This window comes from Falco peregrinus, chromosome 3 (assembly GCF_023634155.1).
Source record: "Falco peregrinus isolate bFalPer1 chromosome 3, bFalPer1.pri, whole genome shotgun sequence".
In the NCBI taxonomy this organism is placed as follows: Eukaryota; Metazoa; Chordata; class Aves; order Falconiformes; family Falconidae; genus Falco; species Falco peregrinus.
In genome coordinates, this window is record NC_073723.1 from 99561542 (window position 1) to 99586182 (window position 24641).

Consider the following 24641-nt stretch of genomic DNA (forward strand, 5'->3'; position numbering starts at 1 on the left):
AACCTAAAGCTAGCATAAACTCTGTTACACAAACATGCTAATGTTTCTGGGTTTATTGATACAGAACCCTCTTTATTTGTATTATTACTGGGCATGGAAAGTCTAATAAATATTTCAGGTCAGCAGTGAACTGCATAACCAGTAAGTGCAGAACACGGCGAGACTGTACAATCCACTTCTATTTTTAGTCAAATTGTCTTTCTGTTACTCCGTGTGCAGGTAACATAACAAATATATGCTGCTGATAGTATAGGTGCATCCTATACCGAAACAGAAATTACCTGCCCTTCTTAAGTGCAACTGATAATTTTGCTAGCCGACATGCTTGCAAGTTTTGAAGTTGCTGAAAGTCTTAAATATTTCCTCCTAAATCCCTTCTAAGTTTTCTGTGGCTTTTAAAATTGTTGGTATATGCTTAAGGAAAACAAAGCTGATCTTATGAACTGAAATTCTGTCTGTTCTAATACTTTTAGAAACTTTTGTTTGTTTGTTTGTTTTTAAATACAGGCCACAAATAGGCACTTTCCTCAGACGGTGACAGGAGCTTACTTGAGTGGGGTTCGAGAAGCAAGCAAAATTGCAGCATTTTAAGTACCGAAATTTTGTGTTTATAGATATATTTTGAATTGTTTTCTGTGGGTAAAACAATCTTCAAGTTTCCTATTGCTGCCTTTTTCCTAAGTGGTACTTAAATAGTATATGGTACCTGAAGAGAAAATCTTCACCTTCCTTTCCCTCCTCCTGCCCCACCCCCTCTAAGCCCTGCCGATGCAGCCTGGTGGGGGGTTGCCAGCTAAGGTATCACTAGCAAGAGTGACACTGGCATCCCCGGCCACAGCTTCACTAGTGGAACTTTTGTTGAGGGTCCTCCTCCGTATGGCTCAAGTCATGCTGTTGTAAACCTTCATTTCAGAAGGTCCAGTTAAGACGAGACTAAGTTAATGTACAGCATTAAAAATGCTGGCAGTTAGTAACCGTGACGGGAATTTTCCACTAACTGTGCTTCTCAGGTCGATTACGCTCATAGGAGTTCCAGCTTGCTCCCAAAAGCCTGAATAGCCTAGACAAATTCTAGAATGATTGTAGGAAGGAACTCAACTAGAACTTTTTCCACTTGCAATCAATAACCTTTTCTATAATATTTTTCATATTCTTAGCCTCCACTAAGTGGGCTTTGGAATATCAAGTTTGTTCCTTTAAATGAGACGGCTGGAACAGTTTACAGTGCAATCATAGAAGGGTTATTGTAGCTAATGAAAACTTGAAAAATTAACTTTTGCATTACTTTTAAAAACTTTGAAATATTGTCTCTGATACTTGTTCAGAGAAGTTCTTGTTACAAGGATAGGCTAAGTTTAGATTTGCTTCGTGCTTCTGATAATGTAGAAACAGGACAGTTTAAAAAGACTATATTTCTATGATTATTTTGAAAACAAACTTCCAAATTCATTTGGGCTGAGTAGAGGAATTGTTTACTGATATGAGTGCACAGAGGGGGGGACTGAAAGTTCCTAACAGCTCATTCAGCTTTTCTATTTAAAAAATAAGTGAAGATGGATGAGGAAAAATCTTAACACTTTTACGAAGGGCTAAAACAAGGTGGCTTGCACTTTGACTTGAAGGTGGTTTTTTTTCTTTTATTATTAAAGTATTATTAAAAAAAAACAACACTTGAGGGAGTAATTCAGTAAGGGCTACACATCTACCCAGTAGATTTTCCATGGGGCGGGGAAAAAAATAAAAAAATTTCCAACAGAAATAAGACAGATGCAACCAGGATATGTGTTGTAATACTGTTCCACTAAAATGGTATATAAAAAAAAAAAAAATCCACCAACTTTTAGATCTCTTCCCCCAGACCTTCCCTGTAACTTTACTGCCTAGACCTTATTATTTCTGGAAGGAAATTAAGCACTTATTTCTGCCCCCCCCAATTCTCATGCATAGGCTCTTTTTCTTAATCTCATTTAAGAATGATGCAGCAACCTTTTTTTGAGTTGTATTTCCGTAAAGCTGTATCCTTGGAAAATACCAACAAGCAACCTTTAGAAAAATCCTACTGAATAAACGCAACTCTTCTGTTAAAATACCTAATATTTTGTTGTTAGAGTAGCTATATTGTTAAATAACTTTATTTAATCTCTAATTTACAAAGTGAAGATGTTTATATAACTAGATGTTTTTCAGATATATATTCTGTTCTGCTTCTTAAAGCTGAATTATATGGAATAATAGGAAAAGTGTAACTGTTCATAATTTTCCTCTACATAAATGCTAGTATGTACAGTTCTAAAGTATTTCCAAGTATTAAATTGTAATTTAAAGGCTATAAGAAGCAAGACAAAATCCTCTGATGATAAAAGATAATCAGACATCAGATTTTGCTTTTAGTAATCATTTGCACTTTGTTAATTTCATATATTACAGGCCAATTTATAGCATAACTAGAAAGATTAAGAGCTGCATACGTTTGAGTTCAAAGTTTCTTTCCCAGTTTATTGTATATGACAAAATTGTTAGGTGACGAGTTTCTGGAGGTGGGGAAAGAGCTTATTACTACAAGACCAAAACATTCTATTCAATGGCTGCTTCAGCTGACCTCGGTCAAAACTTCACAGTCAGCTTAGTAACGACATAACCACATCGTGTTTCAGGTCGGGAGTGTCTGGGAAGTTGAGCTCAGCGTCCATCTCTGCAGTCCAAAGTTTGTGTGAACGCACTTGATTTTAGGCACATGCTTCCATTCTGTTAATTTGTACTCGGGGTTTTAACTCCAGCTACAGCTCTGCAGGTAGCTTAATGCTGTATTCTAGAGAAAAAGAGATGGACGTGAACAAATACTGTCACATTGGGCTTTAGCTGCTGCACACTTCTTAAAGCACTAAAAAAAGGATAACAAATGATAAATTTACCGATGGCCTAGTCTGTTAATTATTTGTATATTATTTTGGTGCCAAGGCACTTAAACTGTGTTGTGCTGCACTTAAGTTTGAGGAGTAAATAAAGTAAGTATGTTCCATTTTAATTTACGTTCATTTGAAATGTATGAGAACATCAGGCTGGTTCTGAGACTTCATTCTTTAATTAATGTTCCCCAAAAATGTTTTTAATACTTATGTTAAAATTTATTTCAAGCATGTATATGTTTTTTCTTTTGTGTTTAATTTTTTCCCTGCAAATAAAAAACTGGGGATTGTTTTGAGTAATTTGTTTAAATGTTATCAAAAATATTTGAATGCAGAGCATGATCTGTTACACTTCAACTCTTCTGTGTGACTATGTTAACGGCAGCAGAATAAAACTGGAAAGTATCCACAGGATGCTCATGTTTGGGGTTTTTGTTGTTTCCTCCCACCCCCCCACCCCTTTAAATTTAAACTAGTGGCTACATTTGATATTGTTTTAAGATTTCATTTTTCTGTATTCCTACATCTTGACACTTCAGCAGTACTGCTCTACAGCCTTCCCTGAGCATCAAGTACTGACAACACCATAACAGTCAGTGTCTTTTGCCTCGAAGGTGTACAAAGCCATTTATGAGCCTCTCTCACATTACTTCCTTACCCAGAAGAAAATACTAAAATGGTAATTGTTTGGAAGTGCTGCCCATGATTTTAAAATAGCCAGAAAAATCACCAGAGAACCACCTAAAGCTTTTCCCTGAGTGACTGCAGTATGAACACCTTGTAGGATCATGGGCCTGAGAGGTTCCTACTAGCAGAGATCACTATAAGCATGTGCAAGCCTGATTAGCTCCCAAAATAATTCAAATACATTGACAAATTCTGGTAACACCTATTTGGTTCTTCTTCAGTGGGAGATTAGATGTTTACTTAAGTCTGACTGCAGGCAACTTGACAAAGGATGAATTCCCACCCCCTTTGAAAGTTTATTTCAACCCGTGTGTAGGTCTGAACGGGTGAGAGCGTGACTGTGGGGAAGATTCCCTGCCTGTCCCAGCCCTGCTGCAGTGGATGAGCACTTCAAAGTCTGTATCCCAAGGATGTGCCTCCTTCTCCTACTGCTCACTCCCTGCAGGAAATAGTTTTCATTACACCTGACACTTGCCTTGAAAGACATTAACTTCATTTTAAGAATAACAATCTTTAAAAGGGGAAGAAGATCCTAATGCTGCAAAGGACAAGTCAGTAGATTTTACCACACGCCCCCAAAGAATGACTGTCCTTCACGAAAAGGGTGTGAGGGGGGGTTGGTTTTTTCCTTTTAGCCCAGCTGTCTAAAATGCAGCTCAGAGAAGTGAAGTAGCAAATCTGCAGCCAAGCACGGTCCCGTGAACAAGGTCAGGTGAAAAGGCAGGGCAGGTTAGGTAATGCTGCCATCCTTTATCCCCAGAACCTCTGGAGACCATCTGGTTTAAGCCACTACTCGGAGCGGGCTGCTCAGGGCCCTGCCCAGCTGAGTTCTCAACACCCCCAACACCAAGGATTCCACCACAGCTCCAGGCCCCATTCTGTGCCACTACCCTCGTGGGGAAGTTTGCCTTCCCCTAACCCTAATCCCAACTCCCTTCGTGGCAGCTTGTGCCTGGCATCTGCTCCAGCTGCACCTCGGTGGCCCCACGGACTCGCTCTGGTCTGTCCCTGCCCGCCCCGCGCCAGGGAGCAGATGCTGCATTCGCTTTTGTTGACCTTTACGAAGCTCCTGTCAGCCCCTTTCTCCTGCAAGTCAAGGTCCATCTGAATAAACTTTTAGACCTCTAATTTCCAGCTACTCACTTTAATAAATAGTTCCAAATTGAAAGGCAGGAGACTTACTTCTTTGCAGAAGGAAAATAACGCACTTGCCCGCATTCAAGATGTTTCTGAACTTTTTTCAGCTAGTGAAACAGATTTTATTAAATTTCTCATTGCAAGTTTTCAGACAGCATTCTGGTGCCTTACACATCTTCCCTCCCCCTGCCCCAGTTTCCCCTAAATTAAAAGGAACTAAAATAACGGCAACAACCACTAGAAGTCATTTCAGGAGTTGAAATGTCCGCTTTCACCTAGCTCAGCCAAAGCTGCTTGATTATAGTCAACTTTCTGATTTGGAAACAGGAATAATTACATCTACCCCAGTGGCCATGCGCCACCCTCTCTGAAACAGCACCAGAGCTGACCAGCCTCACTGGAACCAGCACACTGGCTGCCGGGGCCGTTATTTGGCCAGATTAAGCACCGGCCTCCAAAAGGGGTGTTGTCAAGGCCAGCTTGGCATGGCTCATCTAAACCCACACATTCACACATCTGGCTTTGTCGTGTGCCTTATGACAGGGTAGTGCAGGAAGAACACAAATGCCATAAGCAGCCTGCTCCTGTCTGAAAAGGCTGTTAGTCTAGAGCTCCTGGAGAAAAGCGGGATGGCGCGCCATGCTGTTTCTTCCTCATTTTGTCTTGGTTACCCGTGTCCGAGCAGCACACTTTAGGAGTTGGGCAGTAACCCGAGGACATGCAACCTCTCTTCCCTCAGAACATTTTCTCTTCCCTTTCCCCACCTGGCCCTTCCCCCCTCCTCCCACAGGGCGACACACCAGGCCAAGCTCCCTCCCCCGAACAGCTGTTCGTTAAGGGGGGCATCCAGGTTAGGGTGTGGGATTTTGCAGTCTCAGACCAAAATACTGGATACCAAAACCTCAGCTCAACAGAGAAACCACCACACTGGACTGCAGGAATTACGCTGTAAGCAGTCAAACCAAGATGTTAGTACTACAGTTCTAGCATACAATGGTCACGACATAATCTTAAGCACCTAAAAGGTATACGCCTGAACATTTTATTCAGTTACCTTTTATCCACTTAGCCAGTTTCTGTTTTTTAGGAACATCTCTGATAGAATTTAAAGCCCTGATCAGCTGTGTTTTTAATCCAATAGCATCAGGATAAGCAGGACATTTTATTTGCCCTTTTAGTATTGTCTTGCAGCCTTTCTCCCAGTTGTAGAAGGAACTGGAATCTTGTATCAGCTGCAGCCAGACTGTTATGGATTATCAGGAGACAGCTCAGACACTGCTTACTCTGTTGAGGGCTACACTGAGTTGTAGTGAAGAGATCTAAAAGTATTTGAAGGATGCTGAGTTCATTCCCATTCCATCTGCACAATTCCAAAGTGGCAAGTAATGTGTATATACAATCCATAGAAGTACACTATCCTTTAAGTTTTCATCAGGATTTACACTATAAAAAAAATGTTTATATTGGGAGTCACTCCTCTTAAAAACACTTCCCGACCTGCATAATTAAAACCAAGTGGTATATTTACATTAAAATCACAAGGCAGTTCAAGTATTTGTAGAAAATCCATCTGAAAATCACACAAGTCTCGACACAATTAACTTTCCCCCTTTAAGCGGGGCGTGGAAACTTCTGATGTTTTTAATTAGAAATGAAAAAGTGTTCTTTATGCCAAGTAGTTCAGAGAAAAACCCCAAAATGAAACAAAACAAAACCAGCCTCCCAGAAGATACAAAATCTTATCCTGGTGCAACAACGTACACTTCAGCAATAGTATCTTTAAAGTAGAGAAGCCTGCTAAATCAGGCTTGAATCGTTTCTACCAGATCAGGTAAAGACAACCACCTTGTTTCTGTATAGATTTTTTTTTTTTCTTTATATTTAAGCAAATGTTAGATCATCAAAATTTATTTACATTTTTGTGAAAGACATTTATTGAATACAAAAAAACCCCTATTACATTCAGCCTTCTTATAAATGATTACACACAAAGAAATTCAGAAAGTGTGTGAAGATTAATAGTCTAACTGGCTGAACATTTTCAGAATTTAGATCATTTGTGAACCCTTATTTCTCAACTGTACAATAATACAATTCAAAAAATATGTTTTGTCATCTTTCCAGCAATACTACAGTCAGAGAGATTCTGTGCTTATGGCATTAATGGCAGCCCACACTTTGGCAACTATTCATCTTATGATTTTAAGCGTAGGACTCTTCCTGTATTAGCAACAAGGTGTATGGAGGACAGAAACCTAAACAACAGAAAGTTATGCAAAGAGTTCACTTTGATCTGAAAAGCTATGGGCCACAGTTTGAGACTGCAGGCTTAACAGTACCATAGTCCATGTTGAGGCACCAAGGTTCAGGTTCGGAAGAGCTTTCCCTTACAGAAGAGCTTAACCACACATGTCAGCACTGCCCGACTCAGAAGCCCCACTGCGGCTTTCCAAACCTATCAAGCCTCCCAGCTGCACATCTTGGATACCAACTTCGGAGACGCTAGACCATCAAGGCAAGACAAAAGTAAAAGATTTTTTGCCAAGTGAACTTTAGAAATTTTCCTGTAGCCTTTGGAGGGATTTTATTTACTGTGTCAAGCCATGGGAACAAATGTATCTGTAGTCTTTTGTACAAAGTTAAACACTGAAAAGTTTAAGTATAAAACTGCAGTTTCATTTCTGTACAAGGTAAGATGGAACAAACATCATAAAACCTCAACCCATTTGTAGTTTCGTGAAACTTCTGCATACCACTTTTCATCACAGCCTCACTGCTGACATTTCATGTCATAAAATCTAAGATAACAAGATTAAAAAACTGACTTGCACAACAGAAACCTGAAATAACTTTATATACAGAACAGAAAGGCTTTTAAAAGTACAAAAATAACATCTATATGCCAATTAGTTAACCATGCTTTGACAGCTCTCTCTTCAGTGCCTACACATGCAAGACAGTAATCTAGATTTAGAGTAATTCTGCATCTGTAGAATGTATCAGAATATAAAAGAGATTAACATGTGACTAACTCTTGGTTATTTTCAGAATGGATATGTATTCAAAATATCTTTATAACCAATACTGCAATATTCCAGTCTCTGCATGTATATGTGTAGATAAGCAGCTTTCATCTTGATTTTAAAGTCACCTGGCAAGCTAGGAATCCACGCTAAAAAGCTACAACAGTCCTAATAATCTAGTTATACAAAGCAATTCAAAATGTACAAAAACTATAAAAAAGGGAACATTTATTGCCATGCATGAAACTTAAGTATGTTCAACTAAAAGCTGCATCAAATGCAGTTTTGTTTAAAAAAAAAAAAGAAAAAAAGACACACAAAGCAATTTACATCAACACTCTTAACATTAGATCAGCAGAATCAGGTCTGACTAAATACCACAAGGGTAATACACATTCCTTTTGCTGGTGCCTATCAGATCTTCCAATCCATGGGAACATAAAACCAGGAATCTTCATTTCCCACAGTCAAATCAGATCATGAGATCAACTGAAAAGAGAAGTGTGTTAGTTTTCTCCTTTCTCTCAACCCACTTACATACAGCCTCTCCTTTGGCATCACACTACCAAGAAAATACACTCTACTTTTGCTATCACAAAAAAAAATAATCAAGGACATCCCTACAGCAGACAAATTGCTCTCCTGTACCTTTGCTGACAGTGACACATGTATGCACAGCACGAGACATAACTACTTCTAGATAGCCACATATCAACAACTGCAAATGAAGCCACAAGAAAAGTTACTTTATTGACCCCACTAAGTGAACCTCACTTCCCTAGTTCCATTTTTAGTTTTGGGGCCAGCAAAAGTAACGGACCTTGAAAATTTACATGTTACCAACCACAGCCTGGACAATAAATAAACTCTTTGTCATGAATACATTACATCAAGCCTGATCTTCAGTGCAGCAAACTCAAAGGCAACACTATAACTGTGCTACCAGGAGCACACAGAGAGAGCAGCGATCCATCTGTACCCTCTCTCGCCTTCTCTCATTGCCAGAGCCTGCAGGTCTGCCGACCTTATACAACCTCCTGCATTATAACCTACAAATGTATGTCAACAGTGCATGAATTATAGTGCACCTTGCAGCCAAGGCTGTAATTTAAAGCAAATGCATAGCTTTCAGAAAGCAAGTATCATCAAAAATTACGATAGCTTTTAGTTCTGCTTAACCAAAGGAATCTGTAATAGTAGCGGCATGCTAAGAAAATAGTCTGAAGCGATTATAAAGTCTTTTACCTCTTTGACTGTTTTTTTAATGAAGTCTTTCCTGTCAGATAAATCGTAACTAGGATAGTTTTCATACACCTAAAAAAAAAGTAAAAAAAAACAAAAACAAAACCACAAGCCTCAAATTACTTTCATTCAATGTATTGTATGAATAGAAGAAGCTTAAATAAAATTAGGGCAAATATTGGCGTGGTACTTCCAGTATTACAACTGCTGAAATGCCCTCTGTTAATTATGGGAAGTGACAAGCTTATTTTCACCACTTAAATATTTAAATGTATGTGGGTTTTTTACATTTGGTCATTGACTGAACTGGTACTATAATTTCTCACATCAACAAATCAGAATGCCTGCCTTGCCATGTCAGGCAAATAATCCCCCAGTCTTCGTCTTGCACGCTCCCTAAGCGGTCAGATACACCTACATTACTGTAGGAAGCTGAACAAGTATCAAATCCCCAAGCTTATTTCTTTCTTTGGTTATAAGTAAAATTGTGATCCTTTCAAGTGACTAATAAAAGAGTCGACATTTGAGTGCTATTGTACAACTATTCTTTGGTTAACTGGGTGGGAGAGGACCAAAGAAACAAAAACCAGATGCCAACACTGACAACCAATGCAGAATATTTTATTTCAGTACACCAAATTTCAGACTTCCAGAATGACTATACACATGACAAAAAGTTTGTAGAGAATATAAACATGCAGTTTTCTTTAAGAATAATTTCTGCTTTAATTTTCTCAAGACAACTTCTTGGAAGTACCAGGAAAACAAACATGTGAGTTAACTAACTGTAGAAAATATACAGGTAAAAAGTATCGTCTGTGTTTTGGTCACCTCTTCCCACCTTTCCCTTTTCTGGCCACATGCTCCTTTCCTGGCACCCATCCTGCTAATGAATGGATTCCTGGCTGCACTGAGTCAACTCATGAATGCAGCTGAGAACTGTTCATTTTTTCCTAATAGATGAGAGTTGAAGGGACTCTTGAGGACAGCAAAAGAACGAGAGCAAGGTGAGCAGGACATAGCCCTCCCCTTTTGACAGTAGCAAGCTGCTACGTCATCAAAATGCCAAATATTTTCACTTTAATATATGGCAGTTGTTTTGGAGGTAATACTCCTGCTTTCCGTGTAGGTAATTTTTCTTTGGAGACTTCACTTCTAATGTTGCAGGTATCAGTGTTGCATACCTTAAAATTAAGGCTCTCCTTGTTAGAGCTCTTAACAAGCAAGTAAAACAATGCCCAATGCCGAACTACTTTGTTCCTGAACCGCAGAGCGGAGTGCAAGCCTCCATTTCTGAAACAACGACAAAAGCCAGTCCACAGGCAACCCACTGCCTAAAAAGAAACTGCAAAACTGTATTTGCTTACCTCCTTGCAGATTTGTTTCATCGTGACCTCCTCCAAATTTGCATTGGCCAACAAGTTCTTGACAGTTTCCTTAAGTTCTTCATCTGTGGGTGGCTTCTTCAGCTTTTTAATTAAAGGTTCATCATCTGAACTATCCTCAGACTCACTTTCTAAATACAAAGAACAACCTGAACTGTAGTAAAAGATTTTCAATTTGTCTGCTTTCTTCCTCCAAAACAGAAGCCATCAGAACTTCCCCAAACATCTAATGCAGATGTCTGCCCTTAAAATGGACAACCTGCTAGATCACCTATTTCAAAACAAAGCTAATGCTATCAGTACTACATTTATTTATGAATCTGCATCATTGCTGATGAACTATCAGTTTACAAATCAGTACGTACTCCAGAAAGTATAAGACACAAACCTATCAAACTAAAAAAAAAAAATTACAACAATTTAAATTGAGGCATTATGGCCCTAAAAAAGTACTTATTTGCTTTAAAAAGGAGTTTGTATTTTTTATTCCCCCAGCACCACTGTGCTTTAGGATCTTGTAATTTTGCAATACTGTGTTATTCAACATGCTACCAGAAACACCATGACAACAAACGAAGAGAGTCATAAAGGAAGTGAAGACGCAAAGGACACTCCTACAATCTTTTGCAGCAGCAAAAAAATTAGACCGAATGACTCCAACATCCACTCAGTTCCTCTGCTGCCAACAAAACAGAATTCAGAGCAGATGTCAAACAGTCTAGATAAGCTTAGAGAAAGACCTACACAACATTTTGATTTTTGTACTGCAAGCATACGCTCAAAACACACAGAAGAAATTATGAATAGATTATAACTTCTACGTAAAATACACATTATATAGCTATATACACTCACATGTGATAAAAAGTGTACACACACGCACACAGTCAGCCACATCAGCACTGCCAGCAGCCAATTTGAAAATACCGTGAGTTCAGCACAAGCAAGTTTTCCGAGAAATAAGGCTGTGAAAGAACTTCAGCCTAACCCTATGCCTAAGAGTTTAACCGTTCATTTTCTTAATATGGTGACAAGCAGGGTAATTAATCTGATGTCTCTGCTATAGCATACATATGATGATGCTGGCATTAAAGAATGTTTGCAGTATGGTTATATGCTGTATTAGTAACTCATACTACAATTGTGACAGAGACGTGGCTGTTATGTCAGAGTGCCAGAGAACTTAACGCGGGAAAAGACCTCTGGAGACCATCTGGTTTAAGCCACTACTCGGAGCAGGTTGCTCAGGGCCCTGCCCAGCTGAGTTCTCAACACCCCCAACACCAAGGATTCCACCACAGCTCCAGGCCCCATTCTGTGCCACTACCCTCGTGGGGAAGTTTGCCTTCCCCTAACCCTAATCCCAACTCCCTTTGTGGCAGCTTGTGCCTGGCATCTGCTCCAGCTGCACCTCGGTGGCCCCACGGACTCGCTCTGGTCTGTCCCTGCCCGCCCCGTGCCAGGGAGCCCAAAGCCGGCCCCAGCCCTCCCGAGGCAGGCTCACAAGTGCGAAACGGGGAGGAGGGGGGGTAACGCTCACGCCCCCCCGCCTGCTGGCTGCACATGTGCTGGAAGAGCCAGAGTGCTGCCTGTGTTCCTCATCACAAGGGCACGCTGCTGAAACGCCTTCAGCTTGTTGTCTGCGAGAATCCTCTGCCCCCACCCTGGCCCTTTTCTGCAAAGCTGCTTAGAAAGAAACCACTGTCCCCACCAGCAGTGCTGCAATCTTTTCATAGGTACTATGAAACTCAACGTATGTAAACCTTTTTACAGACTATATCGTCAGATATGAGAAAGTCATTAGCAACAGGATGGATGTAGAACCTGTATCTATGTTAACAAAAAACACATCAAGCTGCTGAACAGAAGACATACACAGTGGGATACACACTACTGGATCAATTACAAGATTCACATGAAGTCACTATAGAATTTTGGTAATGTTCTTCCATCAGAAAGGAGATCTAGAGTGATACTTCCAGTTTATATGCAAATAAAAAGTATATATATGTACACAACAGAAATTACATAAAATAAACCCAAACTAAGAATTTTTTTTTTAATTACTGTTGCGAGGTAGCAAGCCAACAATTCACCAAATTCTGTTTTCTTTCACAAACAGGTGCAAAAAGCTTGCTTTCTACGAAGCATGCCAGTTATGCTACAAGACAACATATGATGAAAAATTTAAAGAATTTACCTTTTCTAGAACTGTTCTGATTTTTTTTAGTAGTGCTGCTATCTGCCTTCTTGACATTTGCACCCTTCACAGCTTTCTTGGTTTTAGAAGTAGTCTTCTTAGATTTTTCTCTTTTGGATGCTTTTCTAGGGGGCTATAAAGAAGAAAAACAGAAGATTAAAATATAGTTTCTACCCAAACAATCTGTACCTCTTTTGCACAACGGAAACTATCCTAGGTATCAAATCAAACCCTACACAGAAAAAAAGACAGACTAGATATTGGGAATTTTTATGATAAAGTCATCACAAAATGATACAAGAAATTAAATCAATTATGTTTGAAATCCTGTCTGCCCCAAAACAACACACAGCAAATGATTTTAAGGTGCATATATACATCCAAGAATCAGAACCTTTGCCTTTTATCTTACTGATTAGCACTTAGTCAATGCACTAAGAAAGTATGAAAATTTCTTTAAATGCCAGATGTGATCCCTTTTCTTTCAAACCATTCCTTCCGTTAACTATCACTGAACGCCCCAACTCTGTGTGTTCCAAGAACTACCAATCGACAGCCACCACATAATGACAAACTGCAGACAAATGTTTTTAGCCCTGTGTTTAAAAACAAACAACAATCCTAACTACCTCATCTTCACTTTCTTTTTCTTCTGAAGAGTCATCCTTTTCCTTCTTTTCATCTTCTTCACTACTGGATTCATCTGACAAGATCTCTGGGTACTTGGTGCGTTTGGCTTTTCTTGTTGTTCCAGTGCTACTGCGTTCTTTTTTGCCACCTTTGCTTGGTGTTTTTTTGGACTTTGGCAATGGCTGAGAGGCAGGGATGTGTGAAATACAAGCAGGAATACAAAAGTGAATTTTAAAAATATAAACTCCTTCAAGTCTCATGAAAAAACAAATACAGAGGTTTCTAAGACTTGATAACAAAATCCAGGACTATTTTATGTACTACGCTTAACCCATACCATTTGGCAGTAAGCAGAAATTCATTACAGAAATGGAGCAGAGTAAGATGAAATTCTGGTTCTAAGCTAAGCACCCCCTCTATCCCCTAACCAAACAAACCTTCAAAGGTTGGGGGTTAGGGAAGGGAAGCAAGAAAGAAGAATCCAAAAGGAACCTTTTACCTACCTATGCCCTCCCAACCCATAAAAGCAAGCTTTTCTTCTGGTAACAAATTAGCTGACAACTCTTCTGAAAACTTAAAGGCAGGAATTCTGTCACGTCTTATGCAAAACTGCATTTTGTTGCCACTCAGTACCAATGTGCCTAAATCAGGAGGCAGAGTCCTTGTTTATATCACTTACCAGTGTTTGCTGGGAGAAAAATTAATTTCCTGAGCAACAGTCTAACTATTTAAGTACTGCTTTTAGATTAAAAACTGTCCGATAAGACATTAATAATAAAAGTTCAGTAGTCTTGGCAGCTGAATCAAGTGCACCAGCATACACTAGTTAAAGCAAGTTTTCCTAGCCTTGCAACAAATCCCATTTTGTGATTCCCAAATGTGATCACATACACTTGACTAATTGTAGTACACCTAGGTAATATATGACAGCTTATTTTCCTGTCCTGTCAGTTTTATTTCCTTGCTCTGACACCTTTTTCTTTGTCATTTCCTGCTCACATACTATGTCTATTCCACTCCATTCACCCACAAAGCAGAAGCTACTTGGGTATTTGGCTATGGACATCTCTTAATGAGCTCCATGTGTTGACCACACACACTTTTGTGCACTAACACCATATAACCAGTGCACTTACAGGTAAGCATATAGTTTCTAAGTCCTCACCCCATTATGGATGCCTGCAGGAGTAGAGCTACTCTGTTTTGAGAAGCCATTGCTACTTCAGTAAGTTAGAACAGCAATCACATCACCACTGGTAACAAACAAATAATAAGCAATGGAGACAAACTGCTTTTTTCATCAGAACAGAACTATAAAAGCAAGTATAACAACCCACACCTCACCTTGCCTGAAGATTTTGGGTGCATTAAGAAGTTTAAGATTCTGGTTACCAGCTCACTATTAACTCCGGATCTTTCCAAGTCGAGAACTTCACAGATACTTTTCAACATTGCATTTCTAAATCTGGAGAAAGAAAAAAACAACACCAAAACCCCCCAAAAGATTCAGTATCACATCCAAAACAATCAGGAAACATTTGACTGCTAGATGCTGCTCTCTGGTTTGTCTGCAACCTGACAATAAACATGAATACGTACACTTAACTACATTTCCAGTCTTAACAATAGTTAAGCAAAGAACCACCACCACTACATAAAGCAAAATAAAACAGAATTCCCAAATCCACATACATATATATCCTACTCTACACATATAAGTAAAATCCCCAGAATCTCTCCTCATCTACCACACCAGAAAGAATCAGTCTTGGAAAAAAAGTCCAGTGGGTACAAGACTTGAACTCTAAAAGGAGGAAGGACATTTCCCTTTATTTTCTCTGGTTCCTTATCCCTTTATGGAAGTACCTCTGATGATGACAGAGGTTAAAAGAAACTCTCATATCCACCCCCTTTACTTCAAAAGGACCTTAAACCAATTGTTCCACTTTATCATTTGTCTCACTGGTATTGAAAAGTCAAATCCTGTGTGGGTATTACATCACAACGCAAGCTTAATGAGATTTTAAAACCAAAACCCCCCTACTTATTCTACTTGTAACCTCCCTTTAAATGCTTATGCTTCCCTCTTCACTCATTTTGTACAATGCTGCCTGAAAAGTAGTCTGTCTGACCACTTTTCATGAGTTTAATAGCTACTTCGGGTAATCAAAAAGTCCAAGGAAACCTATTTTTCATGTTGATTTAAAAAGTCAGTGCAACTGTTTCAAGGTGGCCTACAACTTCTCTAAAGCAGCATTTAATTTCAGACTATCTGTTCAGCTTTTGGGAGTACATGAATACTTGTAAGGTATTCCTGCAGGATCAAAATTCAGTCTTTCGCATTTTAAAAGTCATTAATACTAGAGAGTTAAAACCACTTGCTGGCAAATTTAAAAACTGCACAACACTGAAGTTTCTATTTAAGACTTTCAAGACCTTGTAGACTGAATTTAGGATTTTATGGTTCTACTACTGCTTTAAGTAAAATTCCTTATGACTTGTTACATGTGGCACTTATCCTTGTATTTTAACTTAGGTTAGAACTAATATATACAAAGAATAAATATCACCTCCCAAATCCTTTCATATTTTTCATGCATTGAAGGTACATCTGCAGGTAATAGCAAACAATGTACTAAGTCTTAAAATGCACTTCAAGTGTGCAATAAACAAGTGCACACAAGTTTTGAGTCAGTAACTTCCAGAGCAAGTAGTTCCGACTTACAAAATCCAAGAACTCTACTCCACACAACAACCTCAACCCTCATCCTTTTTAGTTTATAACCTAAACAGTAAGATTCTGCAAAATAAATGTTGCCCTTCATTCATTTCATTCAGTGCTGTTAAAACATGTTGACATGCAAGCATACTGTGTGGCCAGAAATCAACCACATCGAATAAATGAACAACCTCATCAGCAATGTTTGATACATAGCTATGAACAGTGGCAGAACTTCCTACCACAACACAAGCTCAGTACCTTGATATAAGAGTGACAATGCAACCAGTTTTCAGAATATTTCCTGAAGACTGAAGGGTAACAAAACTAGCAGTTCTTTCATATGGAAAATACGAAAAAACCATGCAAAAATACTTTATTTTGTGACCTTTTGCAGATAAAGGCAATTATTATCCAATTAAAGCAGTGGGAAATGGTCAAAACTCCCACTCGTAAGACTGTTTGTCTTTTAGATTCACGTGTATTTGACAAACCCTACTCTAGAAAACTGCATATCAGAGGAAGAAAGATTTGCAAATTCAGATTCTGGAAGCCCTCCCGCTATCAACAAGCTAACACTAAAAAAAAAATAAGTTTAGAATCAATTGTGCAGAAGTTATTAGTTCTTTCACTTGCTACAATTAGCTGTGCAAATATGCAAGGGCAATTTAAAACCCTTTCAGTCCAAAGCCAAACTGCAGGAGCTTTTCCTGTTAATAGCAAAAGCAGCTTATGTATGGAGACAGTAAAAAAAAAAAAAAGAAAAAAAGAAAAAAAAAAGATTTGTTAAGACTAATTACTAGGGCAATTCTAGCAATAAGGCTGTATTTCTAATATACAATAAGCAGAAATGGCCATGATTCTGAAGAAGGAAGGTTTTGAGGCACAGAAGGATGTAAGCTCACACCGTGAATAGAGCACAACGTATTCACAACACTATGCTTGTGCTGGGAAAACAATGTTTTCCTCCCACTTGGCAGAAGAATCTGCTCTATAGCATGCAATAGTTAAAGCCAGGACTGTATGAATTGTCAATAAAATGTTCGCATTTTAGCTCTTTTTAATACATTTCAAGTCTTCTTAAGAGACCAGTTTACGTGATTAAAGTGAGTCCAGAAACAGATCATAGAGCTCTAGGAAATAGCCACTCAGCTTAAAGTTTAAATTTAACCTGAAATAAAATTTTGGAGATAAAAAGGTGTGTATAGCATGAGTCCAGCTATGTTAAGTAGCAATAGAGATCATTACTTTTTTAACATTTCTTCCTTCTTTTTGTATTGGTCACTTCCTTTTTCAAATGGGAACCCGCTGAACTGACCCACATTCTTCTTTAGGGAAGCAACCTAGAACAGAACACACAATTACTTTCCATTGCAAGTAGGTTTGAAAGGTTTCATCCAATTACATTTGTTAACATTTCATACAAGAAAAAACCTATTCTAGCATTTTGTTAAAAGAAAGCTAAACTTTACAGCCTTTAAGTTAAAACCTACATGGATTATGCCTTTATTTATCTCATGACAGCCAAACTACAACAATTAAATTCTCGCAATCTTGATACTTTTAATTCTTCTTAATAACTTACTAGGTAAAATCACCTGCCATTTCAAACTCGTTCAGAATGTACTGCATGATTATTTACAGGTTTACACAACTAAGATCATATGAAGCCTGCTGCATGCTTTATACAGTGGAATTTGTTATAGTAAATTTTACTTTTACTATATAATCTGCTGAAGTAGCTTTGATTTTCTTGCTTTTCTAAAATCTTACATAGGATCACGACTGTACTTTTGAACCTTTTATTTAGCATGACCATTTTTTGCATTTACATACCACCCAATTTAAAACTACCATTATAGCTGCAGCCTAAACAGGGTTGAACTCTCATTGCAACAGGCCTTATAATAGGAAATTACTCCCATCAAGATCCCAGATATATTAAATTATTTGTTTTCACTCCATCTACCAAAAAAAGAAGTTAAAAAACATCCCCAAATTCTTCATTCTTCTGAGATCTTTTTAACACTATCAAGAATAATTTGAACTCCCTTTCAATAGTTCTACAAATTTTGTTCCTGGTGTTTCTCCATTAGTTTATAATTTTACCAAAGCTAAGCTCCTTTTGCGAAGAGAATTATCTTTGTCCAGCACCTAGAGAAAATTTGCAGATGGTATTGGTATGTTTTATTAAAAATGTTAATTTCAATCCAAAGCACATACAGAATGTGCACACAAGACAACATCTGACCTTCACTATATTAAACAGCATTCTGAATTCCCAACAATTCTGATTAAATATAGTTCTGGATAAAACCATACCAATGTATTTCCAAGCAAATAACATTCTCATATCTTTGGATTCAAACCACTGGGACGCTGCAGCAATCCAGCTGGACTTTCCAATAAGTCTACGTCCAAAAGACTAAATGCGGGAGGGCAGAGCAAGGACAGGTGGAATTACAACCAATTAAGTGGTGTGGGAGGAAAGGGTAGGAGCTGTATCTAACAGAAGTTGTGTCTAATTAGACGATTTAGGAGTATTAAGTACCAATTTACAATTACCTCATTTGCACATAATTATGAAACTGCAAATAGTTGTGTGCCTATTAGTTAATTAGATTATTACTGGTTACTGAATTAATTATTAATAACAGTATCATTGTGAGTTTCTTTATAGGGTGTTGCATAACCAATAAACAACACAGTCTCTTAAAACAGTTATGTCTCAGATCTGCAATCTAAAGTGGGAAAGACACTGAGGTAATGATACCCTGGTACCTCTACCCAAAGATGGTAGAAAAGCGTTACTGGTTTCATGAAGGGTAAATAGATGCAGTTTCACAACTTCCATGGTAAAGCCAGTTAAATCAGAAACTTACATAGTTCTGTCACTGTACCTTTTCTATCAAACAATTACATACTGCAGGAAAATCCAGAAGTTTGCAAAATTCTGTATGCACCAAGACAAAAATTCTCTGGTCTGGTTTATTGCCATACTGAATAAATAGCGTAATTCACAGAAGTAGGTTTTAATGAATATACACTGTTCTCTTTTCTGAATACTCAAGGCAACAGGTCTTTCTTTGCCATTTAAACAAGCGCTGCACTTGCAGCAGTAGTCTGAGACCCTACAGCTAGTATGGACGTGTATAGCACTATCCAGTTCCTAGTTTCTGTGCTAGCTGTTCTAAGGTTCCAAAATACACAGAGATTAAAAACAAATTCCTATTTATATGGTAAGTGTACTGAAATAGTAAAAGTTAATCTGCCTTATTTTCTCCACATCTATTTTATGACAAGGAAACTAGTCATATTTACCGTGAAATTTAGGACACAATTAATGATCCATTAAAAGCTCTCCAAGAAAGATTTGCTATTATATTTTCTTTAAGTTTTATCCTTAAATACAAAAGCGTATCAGTTTTTAGTAACATTTTAATAGTCTTAGACATATGCGACAAAAATAGTTATTAAGATTTTACATATAACGTAGTTTTGCTTTCTACTACTTGGTGCAAACTAGAGGAGAAAATTACTTGGTAAGCAGCAACGTATTAAAACCCACTAACAGGTTTCAAACATAAAAGAAGTAGAAGTACTAAGAAAAAGCCATGTTAAACAGAGTAACTACATGGAGTATTTTGACTATAATCCACACTAGCAGCTTTTAGCATATGAACCATAAATTATTTTGAACTCATCCTCATAAGGTCAACCACCCATCTCTCCACTAAAAATAACTAACTCACTCTATAAAGCAGACTCACAATTCAGTACACCTTTCAATAAGATCTTTAGGGAAGAGTAGTTTACAGGAGTTAGAAAAATTATGGGCTTGCTTAACTGGTCCTGCAGTATTCGTTTTCTAAGCAGTTTGCAATAAATGACACTTAAGAAGTAGATCCACATGTGCAAATGTAAAAAACTATACTACAAACATTTTCACTGTGCATGAGAACTAACAGATATACAAGACTGATTTTACGTTCTTACAGTGCCTGGCCTGTTGTAGAGGAGTTTGTGCAGGTTCCTAAGTTCGTCTGTCTTCTTTTTACTCAGAAAGAATTGTATCCTTTCAATTTCACAGAGTTTTTGTCCTTTTCCTGAAACAGTTAAAATCAATTATGCTATTCATGACATTCATATTTACCTATGTGTTTATAACTTCAAACATAGACTGGTTTTTAAAAAAGCAAAAAAAAGTTTTAGAATAGCATCAGACATTATAGTAGGTCAAACATTAATCAGGCCTTTCCCTATCAATTAGGCACCCTCACAGTCTCTTTATCTTTCTTACTTGATACTACCTAGACCAGGGTACAAGGACTTGGCATTTCTTTTTATTCTAGCTGCTCCTGCCTTTGTTAATGGTGGCTACTAAAGATCCTATTCTAGATAAGTTTAAACACGTAACTTTTATGGTTTAAATTGCTGCTACAGAATAAAAAAAGGTTTTCATATAATTATAATAGGCTTATTATTTTAAAACGGATCATGACTCTTAATTTGTTGTAGGTGAGACCTAACTTAATAAATTGAATATTTTAAGAGGTTTCATTATAATTCCCAACACTCACAATTCTTACAAGAGAGGACAAACTTACCTGGTGTAATTGTAAAAGGTTCCTTTTGCAACGAGGACACTTGCATGGTCAGTCGGTCAACCTTCTTCTTCTCCCTTTTTCCTTCAACAATGAGACTCTTTTCTGCAAGAGACAGCTTCCTTAAGCACAATATTTTTCATAATGTGAGCAGATTTGACTGTAGGGACAGGCAATACAACACTGAATCTTTGAAAAGGCAAACCAAAAATGGATTGCGGTATAGCCAGGCGCTTTCAAACCTTTAGCTAGTAAGTCAATGGGATTCTATGGAGCTGTATACACATAACTAGAGGAGTCTCTAGTTCTTGACCACAATCCTGTACCCAACTTAACCTTGAAGAAAAGGCTGGACATTTCCTAAAGAGAACTTCACCCCACAATGGAGACTGCAGCACCAGGGATTTTCAGAAACCCATCCTCCTCTTCCTTCACTGCCTTTCTGAGGTACAGAACTGGCACTGATTGCCCAGTCTCCTTGGATGCTGCAGCCCCTACATGCACAGCCCCAGTTTAGCTCTCCCAGGGAGTCTACTACCACCACATGGGCAAAAGGAGAGTCCAACATGCCAGCACACACTCTCCCTTCCCACTACCGGACCAAAGGACCCACACACATCAGCAGGAGAGGCAGAAGCACAAGCTACATCTCACAAGGCTACACAATGTGGTAGTCTGCAGGGCACAATATGAGTGCCACAGGCTACAAGAATAATATTCCCAGTAATTCTGGTACTGCTTAGTAATGTATACATTTAGATTTTTTTAATGTATACATACATATCATTACTTCAATGACACCATGTCTGGAGAAAACCCCAAAGCTTTTACCTAAACATTTCATACTGAAATACTTGACCTCACATCAAACTACCCTTAGCACTAAACAGATGGGCTACCCTGGCTGTAACATCTGAAAGCAGCTTCAAAATCTGTAACAACCAAAACTCTGTACCTTTCTGCTGAAAACAGAGTAAAATATGCTGGTGCATAGACAAGAAACAGTTGCTTCTAAAAATCTAATTGATTACTCTATTGTTTCCCCAACAGCATAATCCCTCCTCCTTCTGCCACGTTTCCTGAAAACAAACTTCAGCTCTTCTAAGAATCCAAGACCATCAGTGACTTAGTTTTCACTGTACCGTATTGCAGCTCTATTTCCATGGATGCTTTTATTTGCCAAACAGGTGCCTAAGAATTTCATGATGGAAATTAACGTATTTGCATAGTAGTTCCTTCATCACATCTTGTATTCCTCGACTACCCTCTTCAATTACATGCAACACAAAACCTGCCTTTCTTGCTTGTCCTATGACAGCACCATGATCATTATTGACAAAATTAGTCAAATGGAGTATTTCCCCTCCAATATAATTAAATTTTGATACCCAGTAGATTAATTCACAGTAGTTAAGCAAAGACATCTGTATTGTCTCCACAATTTTCTACAAAGATTTTTCAAGCTTCTCTTTTGCAACATGGATCACTTCAGAGTGTTACTGACAATAAAGGATTCTTTTTTGGATATGCTTTTTTATACAAATAATTTTGATAAAGGACGCTACCTCTTATAGTCGCCCAGAAGTTCATACAACAAAAATCTCTAGGATGCTGGCAATTCCTTCAATTTCCTGAGGAACATCAGCATTGCTGTTTCTAGTGTTGCCTGTTAAGAGTCTACTGGGAAGTGAGTTATGACCCACAAGATAGATGTACCACAAAATCTCCTAAACGGTAATTGTATAATTAGCCAGAGACTGCATTCAGTAAGTCTGGCATTTCTTAAAGGACAAGTTATTCAGTGGAAAAACAAGTACCCTTTTCTTCTTCCTCCTCCTCCTCTTCCTCTTCTTCTTCTTCATCGCTTTCCTCAGCTTTGTTTTCAGTTTCAGGTTGCTTCTCATCTGCTTTTTCAGATGACATTGTATCTTCTTTTGATGAAGCAACAGAAGACATGCTATACGGTTCTGTAAAAAGCAGTCGGGGAAACCATTGTCAATATAGCATTACACAAGAAAAATACAGGAATCTTGTTTCTTAAAAAGGTATCTACTTGTATGACAGAAGTAATGTCACAGTGCTTGTTTAGTGATTGATCACATTCTTTAAGAGGATAAAGTATTCTGCATACTCCCATTACATAAAATTTTTCAGGAGCAGTTGCCATCCATTCTGCATTACATAAAATTTTTCAGGAGCAGTTGCCATCCATTCTGCAACTAGCCTAGTTAAGAACAGTTTAAAAGGTTATAAATTCTTTCCACACAAGCCTTCCAAGCTTTCTTTGTAAAGCATTCGGAAACACCCACTCAAAGCAGCTAATGCTGTTATCTATTAAGGACTGTAAAGTTTTAAGACATCACAATTTTAGAGCACCATATTACAAACTGAACAGTTACGGTTCAGATCATGGTTAGCTATACATTAAAGTTTCCTAGTAAGTTAGAAAAGCTACCTATTTAGATGGGAAATGGGAACAGGAAAATAAAAAATAAAAGTTACAAGCAATTTGGAAAAAATTAACAGTGCTTTCAGAATGCAAGTAACTGCAACACCTATGGTCTTGAAAACCCTTTTTGGTTTTAATCTGCAGATCTACAATGAAAAAGACTATGTGCTTCATACTTGTTATATTTAAGAGGAGTATTTCTTAGCATTTGAAGTGGCTTAAATGTCAACTTTAAAATTAAAGTATCTCCCTTTGGCAAGTATTGTTAGATAGACATTCTCTGACAGTAGGAGAATAAAGGCAGATAACCCTATCTGTTCATTTTACAAACATTCTAGCTTTCAACATATTTCACTGTTTACAGATCTGGAACAGCATGCAGCACCGGTTGTATAAGCCCTTGTGGAAAAAATATCACATGATCAACCATTTTCTTTTTCTGATATAAAAGCCAATACTATGTGCAAGAGGTCAGACTCTGTAAACAATGAAATCAACTGCTTATAAGCAGGTGCCAGAGAACAGCAGCACTCCAAATGACAGAAAACACGAGTTCTATTACCAGTTTAAAGACAGTTTACCAGTCCTCTGCTAAATCACTAGGGGAAAAACACCAAACATAAAAACCTCTTCCAGGGTATTACTTTTCAGCATCAAATGAAATGCTGGTAGTAATCTGACTTCTATAGTATTACTCTCTTAAGTTTTACTTGTCCGCACAAGTGAAAAAGCAAGCAAAGTACTACAAGTTGCTTTTCCTTCCCCTTTCAATGGGAGCAGAAGGGGAACAGGAAAGCTAGAGACTTTTTAGCAACCAGGTCCGTGAGGACGACTTGCTTATGGAAAAAGGGTTCAGCTGGGGGTATTTTCGGCCGGGGGAGGTTATCTTGCAAGCCGCCCCGAGAAGGATTCTCGCGCACAACTGCACCTCCCACCCTCGTCCAGGACTTTCCAGACGCGGACTCGCCACCTGTCCCTTCCCGACTTGCGAGCAGGAGGCCGGGGAAAGCGGCGCCGACGATGTGCAGCGCCCGGAGGGGCGGGCGGCCGCGCAGGGCGGCGAGGGCAGCGGCGAGCGCCATCCGCTGCCCGAGCCAGGCGGCAGCCAGACCGTCCCGCCCCCTGCCGCCGCCGGGCCGCAGGCCAGCACGGAGCGCCCGGGAACACCTCAGGCGGAAAGCGCTCCGGAGGCCCGGGAGGGAGGCGGCCCCGGCGGCTCGGTGACAAGCCGGCGCCCGGCGGCCCCGCGGCGGAACAGGAGCCCGGCGACGCAGCGGCCCCCTCTCATTGCCCCTCATGGGCCCCCTCACTGGGCCGCTCGGCCCGGCCCAGCCGCGGCGTGGAGGGGGAGAGGCGGGAGCGCGCTCTCGGGCGCCGTTACGGCCATGGCGGCAGGACCCACCTCAGCTCGAGCCCCGGCTTCTGGCTCCTTCCTCGGGGCGCGGCTGCGGCAGCAACGGCGGCTGGAGGCGGCGGTTACAGGAGAAGGGAGAAGGCGGAGGAAGGCAGCGGGCCCGGGCACACAGCACCACACACACGCCCCCGAGGCGCGCGTCCCGCGGCCGGTCACTCTCTCCCCTCTCTCTCCCCGCCGGAATCAACAAGGTTTTCAAAATGGCGGGTTCTCGGACGAGGAGAAGGAAGCGGGAAGGCGACGGC

At 39.2% G+C, this 24641-nt stretch overlaps 2 protein-coding genes across 7 annotated transcripts in view; one reads left to right on the plus strand and one right to left on the minus strand.

Moving 5' to 3' along the window:
• KDM1B (lysine demethylase 1B) overlaps positions 1 to 3320 on the plus strand; it is a 28283-nt gene extending 24963 nt beyond the window's left edge. For all 3 annotated transcript variants that reach the window (XM_055799706.1, XM_055799705.1, XM_055799704.1), the window contains one exon: positions 508 to 3320. In XM_055799706.1, coding sequence (XP_055655681.1) covers positions 508 to 591 — 84 coding nt within the window. In that variant the 3' untranslated portion in view covers positions 592 to 3320. The remainder of the gene's footprint in view (positions 1 to 507) is intronic.
• Positions 2476 to 24587, minus strand: DEK (DEK proto-oncogene). 4 transcript variants are annotated; one of them, XM_055799707.1, is made up of 11 exons: positions 24385 to 24586; positions 22351 to 22500; positions 20537 to 20638; positions 19926 to 20035; positions 17178 to 17272; positions 14555 to 14675; positions 13210 to 13392; positions 12581 to 12713; positions 10363 to 10511; positions 8999 to 9067; positions 2476 to 2809 (listed from the first exon to the last, which is right to left on the minus strand). In XM_055799707.1, the coding sequence occupies exons 2-11, from the start codon at positions 22487 to 22489 to the stop codon at positions 2768 to 2770; spliced, it is 1143 nt and encodes a 380-aa protein (XP_055655682.1). In that variant the 5' UTR covers positions 22490 to 22500; positions 24385 to 24586; the 3' UTR covers positions 2476 to 2767. The 4 variants fall into 4 exon arrangements, with proteins under 4 accessions (XP_055655682.1, XP_055655684.1, XP_055655685.1 ...); XM_055799708.1 differs by lacking the exon at positions 2476 to 2809 and adding an exon at positions 8055 to 8242 and having other exon boundaries at positions 24385 to 24584; XM_055799709.1 differs by lacking the exon at positions 8999 to 9067.
• Positions 24588 to 24641: the final 54 nt, after the last annotated feature.

Coding starts and splice junctions, on each gene's coding strand:
- DEK (XM_055799707.1), bottom strand. CDS start 22,489: ATGTCTTCTGTTGCTTCATCAAAAGAAGATACAATGTCATCTGAAAAA. Junction 14,676..17,177: donor AAGGAAGAAATGTTAAAAAA/GTAATGATCTCT, acceptor TTCTTTCTCCAG/ATTTAGAAATGCAATGTTGA. Junction 10,512..12,580: donor TCAGAACAGTTCTAGAAAAG/GTAAATTCTTTA, acceptor CTTTGTATTTAG/AAAGTGAGTCTGAGGATAGT.